The sequence below is a fragment of the Centruroides sculpturatus genome, unplaced genomic scaffold (assembly GCF_000671375.1).
Source record: "Centruroides sculpturatus isolate CEXI.00-Female unplaced genomic scaffold, Cexi_2.0 scaffold280, whole genome shotgun sequence".
NCBI lineage: Eukaryota > Metazoa > Arthropoda > Arachnida > Scorpiones > Buthidae > Centruroides > Centruroides sculpturatus.
In genome coordinates this window covers 705,887-728,418 of record NW_019384675.1, presented here as the reverse complement: position 1 = coordinate 728,418, position 22,532 = coordinate 705,887, and the positions used below count along the sequence as shown (strand labels likewise).

At 27.9% G+C, this 22,532-nt stretch overlaps 1 protein-coding gene and 1 pseudogene across 1 annotated transcript in view; both read left to right on the top strand.

The window, feature by feature from the left end:
* Positions 1–22,532, top strand: part of LOC111626836 (regulator of nonsense transcripts 1-like) — a gene marked incomplete at its 5' end in the record, with an annotated part of 60,870 nt that overhangs the window by 18,549 nt on the left and 19,789 nt on the right. Inside the window, 8 exons of the mRNA XM_023370353.1 lie at positions 661–769; positions 2,932–3,139; positions 5,865–6,011; positions 8,208–8,296; positions 12,090–12,204; positions 13,438–13,581; positions 14,085–14,298; positions 16,079–16,196. Coding sequence (XP_023226121.1) covers positions 661–769; positions 2,932–3,139; positions 5,865–6,011; positions 8,208–8,296; positions 12,090–12,204; positions 13,438–13,581; positions 14,085–14,298; positions 16,079–16,196 — 1,144 coding nt within the window. The remainder of the gene's footprint in view (positions 1–660; positions 770–2,931; positions 3,140–5,864; positions 6,012–8,207; positions 8,297–12,089; positions 12,205–13,437; positions 13,582–14,084; positions 14,299–16,078; positions 16,197–22,532) is intronic.
* On the top strand, positions 18,967–21,981 carry LOC111626823 (annotated as a pseudogene).

Sequence of the window (22,532 nt, the reverse complement as noted above, 5' to 3'; positions counted from 1 at the left end):
GCCTATTTTTCGAACGTGAGCCTCTGCCTAACCCATGAACGCGGACCTTGTTAACCCGGGCGACGTCCGAGCCGGTATCACACTTTGATCTGGTTACTACCATTATGATTATCTCCACATAATGTGGGTGTGTGGTCACTCTTAGCTTCATTTCTCCCCATAGACCTTACTGGCATGGGTGTCCCTACCAGGAGCTTGTGCTCCAGCCTGCATTGCCCTATGGATCAGTAAAATTACTGGGCTCTCCCACCACGACCAGGTGGTGACCACGGGAGAGTTATTATTATTATTATTATTATTATACATTTATTATATTGTTTTGTTATTATTATTATAATAGATAAATACATTTTTATATAAATGAATATATAATAAAATGCTTTTGGTAAATTTAATGATGACTTTCTTCAGTTAATAAATAAATGTTTATTATTACTGAGATGATGTGTTTAAAATGTGAAGTCCACTTGAGTCAAAACATGCTGCTAGAAAAAATAATTAATATTATCATGTTTGTATATTATGTCTTTTAATAAAAAATTAATATTTTCACTATTTAAAGTGTGAAATAAATTTACTTTCTGTGTTTTTTTCCCTTCTGTAATCATATAATTGATAGTATGTTATATTGTGATATTATTACCTTAACTTAAATTTTAGACTACAGCGAAGAAGTTGGTATTGAAATGAAAACAAATCTTGGTGTCCCTACTGAATGTACTTCAAATTTTGTTGTTGATTTTGTTTGGAAGTCTACCTCATTTGATAGGTAAAGAAAATAAATTTTTGTTTTATGTAGTAATAAATTGATTGATATTCAATTCTCTCTTAACTTTGTTAAGGTTTAAAACTTTTCTGGAACTATACTGGCAATGCCAGTTCAAATATTAATTAATTCACAATTGAATATTTTTTTTCTTGTAATATTTATTTTAAATATATGTTATTGTATATTTTTTAACTTTATTTTATTAATTTTGCTTATATTTATTTATAAGCCATTAAAATAATACATTTTATTAGTTGGACTATCAATGTATTCTAGATGCATTGATTTCTCCCCTATAGCTAACAAAAAAAAAAAAAAAATTGAGGAAATGTGATCAAATGTCACATGTTTATGATCTGTTTATTATAACTCAAAAAGAGACTTTATTAAATAATGCGGAGATATAATATATCAAATATTTTATATGAAAATATTATGCTAAATAAATACATAATTTTTTTTTTTGTAATTTTTATTGTGTAGATTTTTATTTTCATTTTTTAACTATAAAAAGTTACTGTGCTATAAAATTCAGACTTCTGCTTGGTTTAATTTTATAAAATTACTAACTCTGAAAATCTTTTGATAAATACACTAGACTTCTACTAATCTGGCCATTCCTTGCACGGGGGCAGATTACTGTGAGTGTATAGGCCTAAAGGCACTGAATGAACATTGCCCTTGAGTACTTTTTATAAAGGTAGATTGGAAATATGAGAAAGCTGACTATCTCAATTATATTCAATGATGTAGCATAATATGAGATTTATTTTTAAATTTTGAGAAAATTTTATTCTGTCAATTGTAAATCACCTATTTAATATATAAATTTTTTTATCTTAATAAAAATAAAATAATTAGAATGAAAAAGTATCATTATTTTTTTCTACAATAGCCTGTTTTTTTGGAAACAATTTCTGTCTGAAAAAGGCTCAAAAATTTACCTGAATCTTACATGTGAAATTGCAATCTCTCATAGGCTAATGAATTCCTCACATTGCATGTACTGGTATTTGTGGTTACCAGTTTTTTCCCTGTAGCTAACAGTTTGTGCATGTATTAATTAGAATGTGAATGATCTCTTTTATACTTTTTCTTTGTTAAATAAAGTTGCATTATAATTTTATCTTTTTTAACTAGACTAAAGTGAAAAAATTTATGGGTCAAGTGCCAAAAATGCAGAAAGGCTTAAATTTACTAAATACTTTTCCTTTCACATTCTATGTTGAGATGGGATATGTCTTACATGCAATAAAATGCAGTATATATAAATTATTATTATTATTATTCATATTAAAACTTTTATAATTAAATACCGTATTTACTCGCATATAGGATGAGGTGTAACTTTAAAGATCAGAATAAAGAAAATTAGATTTATTAATACAATTCTAATTTTTATTTGTTTAATCACAAGTAAAATATCAAATGAACGTAAATGCACACATTGTCCCGCAAAAATTATTAAAATTACTGGCATTTTAAACTTTAAACAAAAATCTTGTAAAATCGACAACATAATTTGTTAACATAAAGCTGGACAATCAGGAACCTTTTTTTGTCAACTCTTAACAGTTGAATCCACTTTCTGTTGATTACACTTGTGAGTTTCTCCGAATTCTAATTTCCGAATAATCATCTGTTTTCACGTGGGAATGGATTAAAATGTACATCAGGCTCCTGTGTGATTTTGGAATTTCAATCTGAAATTCAGTTCAAAAGCTTTGCTTTTCCTATTGCTATTCATTGTTACTTTTGACAATATACAAGAACGATTCAAACGACCCAGGAAAAATACGTCTGTTGTTAAATACAATAGGGTAAGCATTCAGTAAAACGTGCAAATACGTGGTTCACAAATATAATTTCAAAAACACAAAGAACTTTTTGCTCACACATACAGGACGATCTAGGAATTTAAAGCTGTGATAAATGTATAAAAACCTCATCTTATATGCGAGTAAATACGGTAAATTGTTTACTCAAATTACATGTTATTTAATCATACAGAAGTGTAGAATATGTTTAGTATTTATAACAATAAATATTTATATCAGTAAGTATGTAATTTTGTTATTTCATATAAGCAATTTTATTTTTATATTATTGTAAAGAATTATATATATTTATAAAGAAAATAAAAATGGTAATTTTTATTACAGGATGCAAGCTGCATTACGTAAATTTGCTGTAGATGAATCTTCTGTTTCTCCCTATATATATCATAAATTATTAGGACATGAAGTAGAAGATGTTGTTTTGAGATATCAATTACCAAAACATTTTTCAGCACCTAATCTTCCTGAATTAAATAGATCCCAAGTTTATGCAGTAAAACATGCTTTACAAAGACCATTATCTCTTATTCAGGTATAATTAATAATAATTTTTGTGATATAATGTAAACAAAAACTTTTTTGATAAAACTGATTCTTATATACAGCACAATTCAGTCATCTGATATATACAGGAAAAAGATTGTTGGATTATCGAAAATGAAGCAATTTCAACGTGTCAATCATTTGGAAATAAAACATTTGTTTATCAGCATGCTGTTAATATATTGTATTAAATTGGACTACTGATCAAAACATCCACACATGCTAGTATTGCCAGTAATCAATATTGTCAAGTTGATAAATTTTAGGGTTTTTAGTATGGGAATTCCTAGAATCTTGTTCCCAGGAATCCTGTAAATTTCTGAAGGTCAATTTCTGAAAAAAATGAACTCAAATCCTGCGAAATTTTTTAAGCTTTTAAAACTTGACAAAATATTTTTACACATGTTTGGAACTTATAACTGTATTCATTTTTGATAAACTAAAATTTTTATGTAAGCTGCTATCCTTGCAAAAATAGTCCCAAGAAACATTTGAGATGATTTGACTATAATGGTTTTTTTTTCATGAAATATTCTTAATATATCATACAGAAGTTTAGCATTTTATTCATAATGTACTTTTCTACAGTTTTTATATTTTCTCAAAATATTACATTGCCTTAATATTTTTAAAATATGTGTAGACTTGAAAATATTTCAAAATTTTTACATTTTGTTGATTTTTAAAGCTGTAATAATAACTATGTTTATTACAAATCCCAAATATGTCAATTATGTTATGTTTCCATAAAATATCTAACTATATAAAGCTGAAAAACTGTATTCTTTCTTTCTTACTGTCACTGTATGCCAAAAATGGCCACTAGGGGTGCCCCTAGCTATTATTTAAACTAACGATAAATTCAGTATATTATTATTTGATGCGGTTTTTTGCATTTTTGGCTGTGTTTTAGTAGGGTACACCATGAGAAATTCAGTAAATTATTATTTTTATTTATTTAGTACAGGATTTTNAAATTCAGTATATTATTATTTGATGCGGTTTTTTGCATTTTTGGCTGTGTTTTAGTAGGGTACACCATGAGAAATTCAGTAAATTATTATTTTTATTTATAATAGGAATTTATTATTTATACCACGGAATGACACTGCTGCTGCTAGAACACCCATTAGGGGGTGTCCTGGGCTACTAAAATAGAAGGATTAGAATTACAAAATAATCTTAATCTTTGTTGTTGTTTTTGCCAGACAATGCCGGGCTCATATGCTGGGTAAATTTAATAGTATGTGTACTTAAATATCTGAAGACAAAAATCCTTCCAAAAAAAGAAATCACTATTTTTGGGAGGACTTTATCTTCAGATATTTAATTATAATTATTGCCATCGGACGGAAATTTACAAAAAAGTATGTGTACTTTTAGAAATAATAGAAAATTAAAACAATTCTCAAATACTGGTATTTTTCATTCCGTATAAATCTAAAATCAGAAATTTCAGGAAACCTAGTGGATTTCTAATAAATTCAATGGAAAATAGAAGCATCTGTGGAAAACTTAGTGAGAAGCATAGTATTTTTCATGGGAAATTTCAAGGGGCTGATTTTTATATTTATACAGTATTGTGTTATACTAATATCATGAACAATTTCAGGATATGATTAGTGGGGAGGTGTTAAAGTTTAGTGGAAACTGGAATTTTAACTAGTGGGAAGCTTTTCTATGACTCAGTAGCATACCTGAGAGTAGTTAGTGTCAGATAACTGGGTATGTCAAACTAGTAAATGGACAGATTACAGAGACTTTACTGTAATTCAAAATGTATAAATTTTTTTAATATATTGTTATTGTTTTTGTGAAAGAACCAATTGTAAAGCTTTTAAAGACACCTTAGAAATATGAATATCAACATTCTTGTTTTCAAATAAGTCTAAATTTAATACTTAAAGAACTCTTTTACTTTCTAAAGTGCACAAACTTACAAATTAATCAATTATTTTGTAAAGTTTCTCAAGAAAAGAAAAAAAAACGTATTTTCAAATCTGATAAATAAAGCTAAAAGTAAAACTGCTTAACATATGCACTTTTCATAAATAAAAAACATTTGTTAGTGGTTAAAAAAAATAACAGAATAATCATTAAATTTAATTACTTTAACTGCTTCAATTAAATGAAAGTTGCAACTTACCTTTCTCTTCAATTTCCAATACTGATAAACAAAATCAACAATTATCTTATCAACCTTAAGGCATTCAGCAATATTAACAACACTTATTCCATTGTAAAACTCTGATGTGTCAGATTTATACCTGAAACTTAATTTTAAATATTGATATAGTATTCATTCAATACATAAAATACAANAGTAAATGGACAGATTACAGAGACTTTACTGTAATTCAAAATGTATAAATTTTTTTAATATATATAATAAAAGTTTTATTAAATTCAACATACTTAATTTATAATATAAACCAGTTTGCCATCTTTGACTTCTTCAAAAAATATGCAGACAATAAAACAAATAGTATTGCAGAAATAATTTGTAAATGCATAACCTGTCAAACTATTAATGATACTAATGTTTCATGTATTTAGACTTAACAATTATTAATTTTAGAATTTAGTAGTATACAAGATTATTTTTTTATATCCATTTATTTTATGTAATAAATATCCACAATCTAATGGCTTATTATAATTTTAAATTATATAGCTATGAGTTTATGATTTATAATCAAAACTAAATATTTTAGGGCCCACCTGGAACTGGAAAAACAGTAACTTCTGCTACTATAGTGTATCATTTAGCTCGTCAAAGTAATGGGCCTGTTCTTGTTTGTGCACCTAGTAACATTGCAGTTGATCAATTAACCGAAAAAATCCATCGTACTGGATTAAAGGTATGTGTGTGAGATACATTTTAATTCAGTGGTATGAAATTATTAGTAATAATACTTATTTTTTATTTTTTTAACAGATAATTAGAATTATTACTTACTGAAAATAATTAATATACATAGTTTTATCAGCTAAAGTTAATAAAATTTGTACAAAATAGTAGTCAAGCAGTATAGACTGAAGGGTCTTCTCTTTTCTAAATCACATATGTACTGATAGATCATAATAATTTTATTCACATTTCAGCAAATTTTTCATATTTCAGTTAAGCATAGGTTTAGCATTCTATCGTTTTTTCTGCTTCACTTCTATAGCTCAAAAGATACCTTCAAATTCATTGAGAGTTAATTTCTTCACTTGTACATTATTCCTGTGGCATCATTGTTTTACTTTGTTCAAATGCTCTTTACTAGTTTAAAGGATCATCATTATTCAATTCTTCCAAGTGAATTAAGTAATTCCTAGACATTTTGTATCATTTTTTAGTTCATTGTTTTCTAGTTTATGTTATGTAGAATTGAATTCATTTCCAATTTTTGCCATTTTTTTTATAACAGTTTTCTTTCAAAATCACTACTACTAGTACAGTGAGGTAAAATGTGTTTCCACTTCCATACTTCATACATTTTTCTTGCAGTTTTTGTTGCCAAGCATGGTGAATATTTTCTGTTTATGCTTATTTATTCCCTTATTCTGATTGATGATATAATTTTTCCAGAACTCTATTAAGAACATTGTATAGTCTCCTGAAGTTTTAACAAATGCTGTTCAAAAAAATTTTTTTTATATATAGCAGGCCTTAAATATGTCATTGATTCCTTTATTCATGAGCTGTGGCAAAGGTGTATTTGGCAAAAAAAATATTATTTTTACAGTTTCATACAATTAATCAAATGTAGTAGAATGACATAACAAATTACCTAAAATCTAATGCTTTAAATGCTATGAAGCTGTTTTTTACAATATTTTTCAACAGTTGGGCAGAAGTACATTGAAAACCAGTCATTGAATAGAGCTGAATCAACCATGCTTTCCTATTTGATTATCAAAGAATTGGAAGTGATTTATGGTTGTATCTTTTCAGAATACAAGGATTTGTAGATTGATAGACAAACAACAGTTTTGATTGAAATTTTTCTTATACACTGCTTTCTTATAAAAGTATTTGGTGATCTTTAAACACTTTAAATCCATTGAGCTTTTTTGTTTTTGTTTAGAAAATTCTGGGAGGATCTTTATCCAGAATAAGCTGGTTTCATTTATATTAAATAACATATTTGTTGATCAATATATTCACTTTTTTCAATTATAATTTTTTCAAAAATAACAAGATATTTAGATGCTATATCTTCATCTGCACTGGCCATCTTGCTGGTAATTTTAACATTATGTAACTGAAACATTATTAACATTATGTAACTGAACTTGATTTTTAAATTAATAAACCCAACTAGAGTTTGCATATAACATTTTTTTTTTTTTTCTTTAACAGTCTTAAATAAATTTAAAGCTTTTGTCTAAATGGCTGCACTGTTAATCCATTTTTGATTGCAGTCTTCAATCCATATAGTTAAAAGAAGTTTCATTTCTGTCATTTAACACTCTTTTTTTTGTAGATATTTGCAAGCAATAAAATATTGATATAACTTCTCTTTACTTTTTTAAGAATAGTGCATACTTTAGTTTGAGGTATTCCATAGGATCATGTTCATTTCATTCAGTCACATCTAATTCTTGCTTAGATTTTGTTCTAACAAAGCTGAATTTTTGTTCTTATATTTTTTTTTTTATTTGAAATGATCATCTGTCTATTTAAATAAAATGGACAGATGATCACTTCTATTCACAGATGATCTATTAAAGACACTTTCTAAAACAATTAAAATAAATCACAACAAGTGAATATTAAGGCAGACAACAGAACATCTATTCTTGTTTATTGAAAGGAAAGAGATAAAGATTGAAGTAGAAGCATCTGAAACCCTTGCAGTAACCACAACTACTCATATGCCACTATCTTCATGTTAACTGAATTTTGGCTTGCATTAAATGCAACCTAGTATCATTTTATAATTTGCACTTAATCAAATATCATGTTATTCAAACTTGCATTAATTGTGATCTAGCTATATGTTCATATATGAAATAATAATTGTTTAATCTTTTTAACTTTATTAATTTTGTAAATTTAATTTTAGGTGGTTCGACTTTGTGCAAAAAGCCGTGAAGCAATTAGTTCACCTGTTTCATTTCTAGCTCTTCACAATCAAATCAGGAATATGGAAGGGTATGGATTATTTTGGTATAGTATCTTTATGAAATCTATGAAATCTTAATAAGATTACGAAATATAATTAAAATTTTAATTATATTTTATAAGTATAGTAATAGTATATTTTTTAAATACAACTTTTAATGTTCTTTTTAACTGTTAAAATAATTTCCATATTTTCACATGTTTTTAATTAGTGTTTAAGCAATTTTATGATAACTATAGAGGTTTTTTAACAAATGCATTTAAATTAATTAATTAATTAATTAATGCGTGTTTTAAGAATAAGTTTGCATAAATCCTAGTAATCCAAATATGGGAGAATAATTTTAATCTGATGTAACAAATTTAAATAGAAACTTTAGGAAACCAGCTTGATATTTTGCTGCTTAAACCAACTATCTCAGCATAAGATTATTTATTTGATGTTGTCATAGAATTAATATTTGAATATCATATCAGATTGGCATAAATGTTGGAGTTAACTCACCAAAGGAAAGTTATTCAAATATGTTAATATATAAGTTACCTTTTATTATTATTATTGTCAATTTGGTTACATTTATTACATATAAATATTTATTGAAAGATCTCATAATTGTAAAAAATGTAAAGTAAATTATATGTATTTAAAATAATGGAGATGCAAATAATAATAGCTTCTTATAAATATAATAATTCTTTTATTTGTTAAAATTATCATCTTGTGTTAATTAATTGTAAAGTGTTTATAATCAAAGTTACCAGGTATATTAGATTTTTCTATAGTTTCTAAATTTTATAATTTTTTTTTATTTTTATACACCCTAAAGAGGAAGTAGAGTATTAAATATATATTTTGTATTGTTATATAGCCAGGGTGGCCAAGCTCCTTGATAGTCAGAGCCATTTTTCAAAATTTGAAATTTTTTGCGAGCCACAATTAAATACATATTAAAAAGATATGCAAAAAATTCCAGATTACAAATTATATCTGTAGCAAGAGTGATACAAATTGTTTCCTCCAGAGCACAATGTCAACTGTTCATTGCAATGAGTTTAATGAGTTAAATTCAAAATCGGTCTGGAGTCGGTCGATAACGGACGATTACACCACTGTTTATGTTTGTTCGTTCAGTTTTCGATGAGTCATATCATTCTTAACTTGGACGGAAATGAAATTTGTTACAACGTTGCACTTAGTCTTTCATATTTGTTGTTAGTAATTTAAAAGACATTTTGAAACACATAAGGAATGATAATAATTTTTAAAAATATAACAACACAAAAATGAAAAGGGAACTCGGGTACATTTATCGAGAGCCACAAATAATCCTTCAAAGAGCCACATGTGGCTCACGAGCCGCAGGTTGGCCACCCCTGTTATATAGAATAATATAAATTAGTTAGTTTATTATTTGTACTGTTCTGTTGACTTCAGGAACCAAAAATTATTCTAAGTGAAAAACCACTCTTCAACAATTTTAAAAATTCTGTATCTTTCATTTATGCAGCTACTATTTTTCTTGTAGTTCATGACATTGCTACATTAAAATTTCACTTGAATAAAATGTTGAATAGAGAGTAGGAATTAAATCCAATTTCAATTAATATTACTTTTTTTGAATTATGTAAGTTTGATATTTCCATTTCAGTCATCTTGTTTTTGTCATTAATTGAATATTTCTGTTGGTTCAAAAATCTTCACAAGATATTCATATAAAGTACAGTAGAGCATCGTTTATCCGAATCAATTGGGGACTGGGGTTGTTCGGATAACTTATTTTTCTGATAACTGATTATGTACGAAAAAATACATTAACCTATCCCATGTTGAAACTTTTCTCCGTTGCGTGTAGCTTTGCGTTGAATTTTCATCGATGTTAAGCCTAATGTAAGCTTTTTAAAATAATAATCGTGGCTATTGTATCATTAAAAATTATTTCTTTATTTTTTACAAACAAAATAAATATATTGAAAAATATAAAAACAAAAAATAATTTATACTTTAGAAGCTATCTAGTATCAAAAACGTTCGATTCAGCATGACACATAGTCCTCAGAAAAACATCACACAAAAGTGACAGTGCTGCCAGCTAAAACACATACACAAACATAAAAAATATTGGAGTAGCCTAAGATATAGCCAAAGATTGCAGCGCCACAGCACTAGCAAAAATTTAAATTTGCCGACTGGAATTCTTTCAGATAATCAACGTTTCGGATAAATGACGCTCTACTGTATATTTTTAATATTCCTGTCAGAAAAATAGTTTGCATTATAAATATTAAATGAGAGCATGAAAAAAATGACAGGAATTTCATTTATCATTTGTCATAAGATATGCTAGGCATCAGTGCTTAGATGTCCTAGCCTTAGTTAAATAGAATGATATTGTTATCAACAACATTTCTAAACTTGATTCATTAGTTAAACCAAATGAAGTACTAAATTGTCATGCCAAATAAAATTCCGTCATCTCAGGAAAATCAGATTCTCCATCTGATCTTCCTGAGATGGCGGCATCTGGGTAGCATAACTGGCAACACATCCACTAGATAAGTGGGAGTTGTAGGTTTGAGTTTCACTTCAGGCTGCTTCTTTTCTTAACTGCAATATTACCATCTATCTCTAGACAAATTAATTAATTTCTAATCATTAACTTTGCCTTATAATAGTTTAATAATTTGGCACTTCATTTGTTTTAGAATGATATTGATAGAATATATTGTTACCTGCTTAGTAGAATATCTGTCAAAGACTGATTATCTTATTTACATGTATGTTTTATAAATTATTTTTGAAAATTGATTATTATCATTAATATTATGTTGTTTATGTAATTTTGTTAACTTAATACAGGTATAATTTTTTATTAACAATAAAGTTTTGTAAAACTATTGGAGATGTAAAGCATTTCTGTTCTCTTTCAGGGTGATATTTTGTTTACTATTTACTACTAATTTAAATGTAGAGTAAATGTTTAATTTAATATTACATTTAAAGTTTAAAATGAGAAATGTTGAAATAACAACATGCTGCATTTTTTAAATTTGTTGTGGGCAGTCACTTTTATTAACATACAAAAATAACATTTATAAATGTTGTTTTGTATCATAATAATATTGAACAATTTGTTTTTTCTTGTAATGGTACTGTACATCATTTCACTTTTGATCCTTTCTCTTGGCTAGTAGAAATTTTCCTAGATGTTTATTTTTGAATCAGTTTTTGATGACAGTGATGATTTTTTTGTTATGCATTAAAAAAGTTTGCATAATGATTGGTATTATAATGCTATCAGAAGTATTTTTATTTTCTTTTGGTGATTCTTCACTGAAGTTTTTAAGATATAATAATTATTAAGGTAAATAAATTGGAATTATAAATTTGAAAAATCACAAACAAATTTTGAAAGATCCAAATATACAAGATGTTACAGCCAAATTTCTCTTTATAATACTCCTATAATAAGTAAAGCTGGTTTGACTGAACTGAAAAAAATATAGTTAGAGATGTTTCGGCATGAATTTACTATTACTACTTGTTAGCATGAATTTACTATTACTAATATATATTACATGAATTCGGCATGAATTTACTATTACTAATGTTGACAACTTTATGGTAAAATTAGTGTACAGTACATGAAAATTTGGGTTTGATTTAAACTAGGGTTCTGATGTTATTTCCCATTTATCATTAATAATTTATTTCAAAACCTATTATTTTATTTAAAGTGTGTGTATATGCATATGTAGATGCTTTATATTTTTTTCTTTTCTGTTAAAGCACTTTTTTCATGATGGCAAATTATTTTTTTTATAGTCATTCGGAGTTGAACAAACTGCAACAGTTGAAAGATGAAACAGGTGAATTATCATCAGCAGATGAGAAGCGTTATAGAATGCTTAAAAAAGCTCATGAGAAGGAATTATTAGAGGTACAACTACAAATTGTTATATGTTAATTTTAGATAGTACATAGAATTTTTTATATTTTTATATACAAATTTTATTTTAAAATTTGCTTTTAAAAGTGTTTTTAAATCTAAAACTGCCTAGATTAAACTCAATCAGTTTGAGTTTAACTATACTTATGAAACATTTATATATTTGAATAACATTGGAAATAGTATAACAAAATCTAATCAATCATATCAAAATTTTGTTAGTAGATTTGAAATTAATTCAGTATTAAGAAGTGTGTTTACATTGATGAAGTCAGTAATTTTATTAAGATTTGTTTTTAGTCTTTAATTTGCTAATTTACTTAGTAGTTTATGATCTCTCATCATATATATTAAATTTTCTGAAAATTAAATAAGTTAAATTTAATAACTTTGATATTTGGATATTATTTGAAATATTGTATTTAGAACAAATAAGTTAGTGTTTGATTTCTAAGCATTATCAGTATTACAGAATTTATCTTTAGGAAATTATTAATAGCTTTAAAATTTTTATTATATTTTAAGTCATCTATTTTAAAATGATACAATGCTACTAACGAAATAAAATCTGAGATATGTTTTATCATTATAACAAATAGTTAAATTGTAAAAATGTACCTTTTTTTTATTAGAACTATATTTTCACAAAACAATTAAGTATTCTCCAATAGATAGATTAGTTATACTAAGATACAATTTAGTGCAACCAACAAATATGAAAAATAAAATAGAAAATAGTATAAACTTTTTATCAGATTTGGTATTTTTTATAGTTTTAAATTTTAAAATATATTATTAATGGACAAAAATAAGAAATGCAATAATTATGTGTTATTTTAATAATAAGTACTTTAATTTTGAGACATTGGAATCATGAATATGAACAATTGAGTGTAAATTTTGAGTTTTTTAAGGAAAGTTTAAAATTTAACATTTTTAAGATTGAAAATATATTTCAAGTGAATAAAACGGGCCATACAGTTCATATTAATACAAAATCTTTTCTATTTCATAAACTTGTTTACATACATATTAACAAAATTTTCATATCTTTTATATGTTAAATTTAATTTGTTGTTAAACTTTATAGCATTTTTGAATTTTTATTTGATATTCAGATGTATATAACTATAATTATTTAAGAGGATTTTGTATTTTAATAATATATTTTTGGTTGAAATAATTTTTAGAAATTTGTCATTAAATAATTGATTCCTTTTACAGGCTGCAGATGTCATTTGTTGTACTTGTGTTGGTGCTGGTGATCCACGATTAGCACGATTCAAATTTCATTCTATTTTGATTGATGAAAGTATGCAAGCTACTGAACCAGAGTGTATGGTACCAGTAGTATTAGGTGCAAAACAGGTAACTAAAAGTTAATTTTGAATCTTAGAATTGAATGTTGTCAGTTGATAAAAGTAGAGATGCAGGAAGGCTGTGCAGCCTTTGATATATATGTATAGGTATATAATAGGTATTTCTTACCCTATGGATCTCACTGATTTGTTCAAAACTTTTATGACAATTTATTGAAAATTAAGTTGGCATAACATACACAATAGGTTCAATATAGTTTTAAGATTTTATTGATTAAGCATATGATAAAAATTAAATATTTATTGAATTATTTATGTTTTGAATATTTTTATCATTTTCATATATAAGTAAATTATTATATTATAGTTTTGATATTAAAACAAAGAACATTTTATTTATTAACAAAATTATTATTATAATTTTAATTGCACATAAAACTCTTTTTTGTGAAGAAAGAAAACATATATTTATGGGTATTATATATTTAATAATTATGTATTGCAGACTTCTTGTTTTGGTATTGAAAGTTAATGAAAATTTATTTTATATAGTTAATTCTTGTTGGAGATCATTGTCAATTAGGACCAGTTGTGATGTGCAAGAAAGCTGCACGAGCTGGTTTGTCTCAGTCATTATTTGAAAGATTAGTAGTTCTTGGAATACGTCCATTTCGTTTGGAAGTACAGTATCGTATGCATCCACAACTTAGCAAATTTCCTTCCAACTTCTTTTATGAAGGATCATTACAAAATGGTGTTTATGCTGGTAAGCATTGTACTAATTAAAAAATTATTCATTTTTATTAAATTGTTGTAAGCTTATTATTTTTTGTAAAATAACTTTTCTTTCTTAAGATTTAGAATAAAAATTGTTGAGTGAATTAATTTTTATAAAAATTGAAAAATTATAATTAAAATTCAATATTTAATAACTATTAATATATTTGATAGTATTAATTATAATAAAGAAATTAAAATAGTTTAAATTATATTTAAAGTTTTTAAATTTAATTTATGGTGGCCACTTCTTATTGTGATCATTAGTTAATGTTATCAGTTGCTTAATGTAATCAAAATCAATTTTCTTGAAATAGTTCTATATCTCTTGTGTAAAATCTTGCCAGTTATTGTGATCAGCTTGCCACTTGTTGTTATCAGATTAAAGTAACAATTGTGAGTTTAATCTAAAGGATATTAATAAATAATATTAAATAAGATAATATCCACCTTCTCAGCAATATTAATTCTAATAATAAGAACACGCCTAAATTCTATTTGCCGAGTTTTTTCTCTTTATTCAAACGTTTTCAGCCTATTTGGATAAGCCATCCTCAGGTTTTCATTTATCATTCCAAAATTTTTGGAATTGTTTTCAGCCTATTTGGATAAGCCATCCTCAGGTTTTCATTTATCGTTCCAAAATTTTTGGAACAATAAATGAAAACCTTAGGATGGCTTATCCAAATAGGCTGAAAATGTTTGAATAAAGAGAAAAAAACTCGGCAAATAGAATTCAGGTGTGTTCTTATTATTAGTATTAAACTAGGGTACTTATTATATTTATAACTGACCAGGTAGGATTAGTTTAAGAATAAATTTTTTTAAACATTAATTATTACTTTTCTGGAGGTATTATTTAATAATTATCTTTATTTTTTAAAATGGCACTGATTACAGATTTATTAAAAAGTTTCTTTGCCAGTTTGTATATCACCAGTTGTGAACCTCTGTTCTATTACTGTTACTCCTGATTAAGATATTTTTAGCACATTGAAAACTTTAAATAAATAAATGTTGGAATTACTAGTATAATATTGTATCTATTTTTATTTATTAAAATAATGCCATAAATTCATTTCCTTTTAATTTTATATAGTTTTATAATTGTAACTTAATATGTTCTATTGATACTGTAGAACGGGTGACCAGCTTTTTGTTACTGTGCTCAACTTTCATTGTATTAAAACTAGTTGCAATCAACTGTTAAACAAAAATGATGTCACTGTAAGGTAAATTTATAGTAACATCTCTACCAGCTGTGACCTACTACTATATATACAGTATAAACAAGTATCCACACTTTCATTCATGATTTAATAGGATTTTTTAATTTGATAAAAAGATAAGTGTTATGAAATTGTGAGTTGCAAATACTGTGATAATCAATTGAAAATGTATTCAAGATTGATTTGTTGATCAGCTGCAATTGACTGGTTGACCATCCTTGCTGTAAACACAGGCTGCTCTGCAAAATGGTGGCTGCCAGAGATTGTTATCAGCCATTTATTATAATAAAAACAGTATTGAACCAATGTGATCACAAGCAGTGATCATTGTATTTATAATGAAAGATGTTTTAAAATTGCTGACAATATTGCTATCAATAAATCTGATATATTAATCATCATAAATTCTTGAGCAATATGAAAATGCATATATAAATATAATGTAAAACAGTGTAATCAGTTTTATAAGTGTAATTATTGTATTTTTTAAATTTTTAAAATGTAACAATTCACATATTTTTATTTTTACATTATCATCAGATGAAAGAATGATGAAAGGTGTAGATTTTCCATGGCCTCAACCTGACAAACCAATGTTTTTCTATGCTTGTCAAGGACAAGAAGAAATAGCAGGATCAGGTACATCTTACCTAAATAGGTATGTACTAACTCTATTTTATTATATTTTTGTACTGCAAATTTCTCTGGGACTGCTTTAATTTCTTTGAACCTTGTATGCATGTTTAGACATATTATTCACTCCTGCCATAGCCTGTTGAAGGCTGTATGGGGAATTCATTAACCCATGGAGATTGTAACTTCACATGTAAGATGCAGGCCACATTTTTAAGTATCCTTTAGCCCAAATATGAATAAAAACAAAATAAAACAAGTAAAACAGCAAGGCCATTTTTGGAACAAAGATTATGTCTCGGTGACTTGCTACTAAGCGGGATCACTTTGATGCTCACTGCAGGTCTTGGTCTAATTCTCCAATCTTCTTTGGTATTATTGGTTTTAAGCATGATTGTTCAAACTTCATCAGCCACAACCACAAGGTCATCCACGAGGCATTTTCAGTGAAATTAACCTAACCAATGTTGAAATTTCTCTTCGTTACGTGTTGCCCCAGGTTAAATTTTTGTTGATGCTTAACAAAAATTTCCTGTTTTTGAAAAGAATAATCATGCTATTGTATCATCTGAAATTATTCTTTTTTTTATTTTGCACAAACAAAATAAATATAATAAATATTAAAAAAAACATTATACAGTCGACCCCCCTATAATTACGATTCCTATAAAACTACGAAAAAAATTGTGACCGGTATCCGTAAAAAACAGTAAAAATTCCCTATAATTACCTCAAACGTCATCAGGCAGCTGAACTACTTTTCTGCCATCCGTAGCGCCAACTACGGAGAGATTTCTATCGTCTGTACAGTATTATATAAATTATATATAAATTAGGTACTGTACATATAATTATATATAAATTAGGTACTGTATATATAATTATATATTAACTTATTGTAACTTTGTTATAATTAAATATATAATTTCCGCCGTCTAGCGTGGCGCCACGCTACGGAGATTTTTACGCTAACTATCGTCTGTCAGTATGTAAATTAGGTACCGTAAGTCTAATACAGTACTGTAATTTTATACATTTCTTGTGAAAGAAACATTTCTTATTCAACGGCGATTAAAATTATTTATATTAATGATGTCTCCGAAGTTCAACGAAGTTTTCGCAGAAAAATAAGTTATCAGAAATCGGCCGTGGTTTGGTGTGCTGCTTCGCGACGAAAACAAGCTTTAGCAATGGGGTTGTCGAATGGTGCATACTCGGTAAGTAATCCTACAATTTTTTGTTTATAGCGTAGTTTATACGGATTATTTCCAAAAAATATATACGTATTTTGGAAATGTTGAGTCGGATTAGTCTAGAATCGATTAATTTTATGGAAGAAAATCTTTCAAACAGCTGTAGTCCGTAAACTTGATACGTGTCGGGTTGTGATTGGAAGGATTCGTAAGAAATCGGATTCCTAAAGAATGGAACGTATCTCTATCTTATAGAGGGGGTCGACTGTATTTCAGAAGTTAGTTTTAATATAAAATTATAATGATTAGCACCATCTAGTTTCAAAAACATTCTGATGCTGAAATGAGATATGTCAGGAATAACAGGACAGGTAAATGGGTTTTTTCAAAGATTCATTTGTCAAAGTTCGATTTCACAATGTTCACATTTTCAACTTCCCAACAAGCAATGCATGCACAAATCTTGCACTAGTGCCTGTTTGTAGAAAGAGTGTCGCCATTTTGTGTTTTATTTTGACTTGGTTTTTGGTTCCCGAGTACCTACAAGTCTTCTTCTTGTTGTTGTTTTTTTCTTTTTTTTAGGCGTCAGAAGTTTTCGTTGATCTATTCCAGGCCTCAGAGTCACTCACTTTTCTCACTTGTACTCACTTTTCTGAAGTATCCTCACTTTTCAGGTCATTTTCTCACTTTTTTGGTTATTTCCACATGCTTAAAAATTAGGAAGATGTGGGACCAATCAAAAATAGTTTTAAAGCGAGGCGATCTGCCAAATTATCAAACTATCAGACTAGAATTTTATGGAAAAAATACTCCGCCCGAGTGGGACTGAAAATCGCAAATGCCGCTCAGTGTTGTTAAGTTATTGTCTGTATTTATACGTAACTAGGTAGTCAGTTAATTAAAACAAAAAATAATAATTAAATTTTAAAATATTTAACTTAAATTTAAAATTAAATTAAAATTTTAAAACTCTGTTCTTTATATCGAAACAAAAACTGAAATCATAGCTAAAATTAAAAATAAAATCAAAATTAATTAATGTAAATTAAAATTGAAATCAAATCAATTGAAACATATTATTTGGGAAGGTGCGGATAAAGTACTTGTCGGTCTTGATTGATTTGGTTAGGTCTATATTTCATGCAGGCATAGCTGAGAGTCTATTTATAGCACTTATTTGTAAAGGGTTAGTTTCGGTTTCGGCGGTGAGGGAACATCTGCAGGAAAAAGTTCCTCGTTATTTATGAAATCATTAATAAAATATTATTTTACTTATTCTATTTGAAATCTGTTTATTTCGGATTTATTAATTTATTTTTAAATCAATCTTGAAGCATTTTAAAAAATAAACAGTTTCCGATCGTGCTCATAAAAGTTTCGTTTTCTGCTTATTATCGTTTGATTTTGTTCGTAATAAGAGTTGTTAATTTTATTTCAAATTAATATAATAATCACATTACAAAAATGGAAAATTTATATACAAATAAAATTTTGAAATACGTTAAACTATTGAATTGTAAATATAGTTTGTGTAGATCTAAATAATTTACATTTAATGTTAATTTTTGACAAATTATATATATTTAAATGATCAAATAAAATTGATAAAGCGTGCAAAAAATAATTTTCTAAGTATTGCTTTATTTTATTGTTAATTTTTTTATTTTTCTGTTCTATTTTAACACGTGCAGAGAAGTGACCGATCACGTGGTCTACATGTGTTTACTCTCTTTTGATTGTGATTGACCAATAAAAATCTCTAGCGGAATGATACCAACAAACTGTTGGTTTATAGCAGGTTCCAAGTTAGAATATAGATGTAATGGTTTGAATCCACTCAATATGACGCAACCAAAGTGCAAATTCCGAACTGATTGGTTGAAACAAAAGGACAAGGCAGATTGTACAGGATTATGGGCAACTGTACATTCAGACACTGATGTATTTTGCAAAGTATGTAATTGCATAATACAAGTAAAAAAAAGTTTCCAAGCACTTTTTGATCATGGAGGTACTGTCAAACACAGACAAAAATTTACCTGTGCTTATGGTCCAAGACAGTTACACCTGACATTGGTTGCACCAGGTGATAGTTTTGCAGGCCCATCAAAAAATGATGAAATTCCAAGTAATACTGATAATGGGACTGGACAAGGATTGGCAACTATGAGTTTATATAATCCAAGAGATGCTCCATACCATGCAGAACTGATATGGGCCATGAAAACAATATGTAGTAATTTCTCATTTGCTGCTTCTAATAATATGGTTCCAACACTACAAGCAGTTCTTCCAAAAACTAAACTTCCTGAAGGAATATCAATGAGTGAGAAGAAATTGCGCTATTTAATAACTGAAGCATTGGCTCCTTACTTCCAAAAAAAATTCTAGAAGAAATCCACTCTTTATTCTTTATAATTAGTTATGATGAAACCAGCAATGTGGAAAGTAAGAAAGAGTTACAGATAATGATTAGGTTTTGGTCTGAGCAAAAAGAACAAGTTGTCTGCAGACACCTAAATACATGTTTTCTTGGACGGGCAGATGCAGAAACATTGCATACATACATTATCAAAGCTATCGATGATGCCAACTTGTCACTACACAAACTTTTGATGATAGGATCAGATGGTCCTAATGTTAATCAAAAAGTGTACGACTTTTTAAGGAAGATATACTGGAAATTCACAAGAAAAGCCTTGTTGACATTGGAACATGTATGATTCATATTATTCATAACACATATCTGAAGGCATTAAGTGAACTGGGTGAAGATGCATCAAAACTTATTGTGGCAGTTTACAGATTTTTTGATGGATGGCCTGCTCGGTGGGAAAATTATGAAGCTGTGCAAGAAAAGCTCAAGTTGCCTAAGCATAGATTTATAAAACATTCAACAACACGTTGGCTGACATTCCATGATGCAGCATCAAGGTTAATTGAGCAGTGGGAGGGCATAACTTACTACTACTTAAAGTATATTCCTTCAAGTAAACAAAGCATAATGTCAAGTGTTTTGTACAGAAGTATATCTTGTTTGTTGAAGATTCCTTCCATGAAAGCAGAAGTACTACAAGGCATTTCAAGTGCAGAAATTTTCACAAAATATACATCATTTTTTCAAAGAGAAGAACCTCTAATACATCTCCAGTACAGCAAACTGTGGGACTTGCTTCTAAAGCTAGTTACTAGAATTTTGAAAGTAGATATTTTGAAGCTTGTCATTCAGTCTAAGTCTGCTATGCCTGATAGTAATGTATTAAATCCAAAGAAATTATTTGACAAGACAAATCTTTTGCCATTAGAGGAAATTATTTGTAGGTGGTGAGGTTTCTAATGAGTTGAGTAAATTATCTCAAAAAGATCAATTGCATTTTCGCAGTTGCTTACAGAAACACTATGTTGTGGCTTCCATATATATTATAGAAAAAGCTCCAATTCAATGCAAACTGTTGAAATCATTGACATGTCTTCAACCAAGTAATATTAGTGAAAAAAGCACTTATAAGGACATTGTAAGCATTGCAAGAGCTCTTCCATGTGACATTGCAGAGGATACTTTGCAGGATAGATGGTGTCTACTTCAATTTGAGCGAGTTGAGAGTGATTTGACAGACTCAACAGATGTGAGAATTGATTCTTATTGGAGTCAGTATTTTAAATTGGTTGACTCCCTTGGGAATGCAAGATATCCCAGTGTAACCAAATTGGTGAAATCAGCATTGACTCTCTCTCATGGCAATGCTGATGTGGAACGGGGATTTTCGATTTTACGCCGGGACTTCCTCCTGATAGAGCATTAATGTCAGAAAGAATGCTTAATTTGCTTTTGATTGTTAAGGAGGGTCTAAACATGTATGACCAAAGCTCACACCTTGTACCTATTACAAAGGATTTACTGAAATTAGCTGGCTCAGCACATAGAAATCATCAAGATCAATTGGAAAAGAAAAAGAGAAACAGAAAAAAGAGCAGAAGAGGAAACACAGAAAAATTTTGAAGAACATCAAAAGAGAGCTATTCGTGTCAAGGAAAAGATTATGGCATTGCAGCAGAGTTTAAAACAGAAAAAAGTAGAAGAAAGTGAAATACACGAGACAGGCCAGGTTTTGTTAGAAGCAGCAAACAAAAAACTGGAGAAGGCCATTAATAGCAAGAATATGAATGAAATACGGGCAGCACATGTCATGCTTGTTAGTGTTAAAAGTGTTCAAAAGCAAGGAAGCAAAAAAGAAGGAAGCTGAAAACATCCAGAAAAATCTTAATAAAAAAATAACATCATCTTTCATGACTGATTATTTACAGAAGAAGCCAAAGACTTATTAAGTATCCATGGTTTACTGGAAATATTACAGTATATACAAAAAGTATTTAAATGTATTTAACCATAACAATAAAAAGAAAAAACGTTTACTACTATTTTGCTGAGTTTTCCTTTCATGTTTTCACTTTGTTTTGTCACTACAGGTAGCTCTCTGTTTACACTGCAGTTCCATTCCTACAAAAGCCGGCACAAATCAAATCAGCGTAAAATGAACCCGTATTTACAGTGAGGTATAGCGTTTGGTTCTACATAAGTGAAAAATAAGCAAATAATTTTGTTTATTAATACAATATAGTGCAAAATATATATAAATTTAATTTTTAAAGTGTATTTTATCATAAAAAAATAAAGTGAAATGTTTTTATTAAAAAATTTTAGTTTCAGATCTTGTACATTTTTCGGAAAAGAGGATCTATCTTTAATAGCCTTTCCTACACTTGATGATTAAAAAATTAGCTCACAAGAATAATTTAAGAATAATTTATCATTGTAATCCTATGATTTATAGAATTCTACCAAATGATAAGAAGAAAGGAAACCGTAACAATAGTACAGGAGTGTATTCTATTCCTTTAAGTGACCACTGTTTTAATTCAGATCTCGTTTACGTTGGTGCCACTATGAGACTTTTAAAACAGAGGCTTAAAGACCATCTTTAATTGTTTACATTTTTGTTTTCTTTCATTGAGAATTTCGGAATATGGTCGAATATGATGCTCCTTTTTACATTTGCACTTCTCTCCCAATCATTGTCTAACTCACAAAGTTCATCCATCAAACTTTCCATTGTTGAAAGGATACATTAACCCGACATAGAGCTACAGACAAGCGGAGACACTGATTG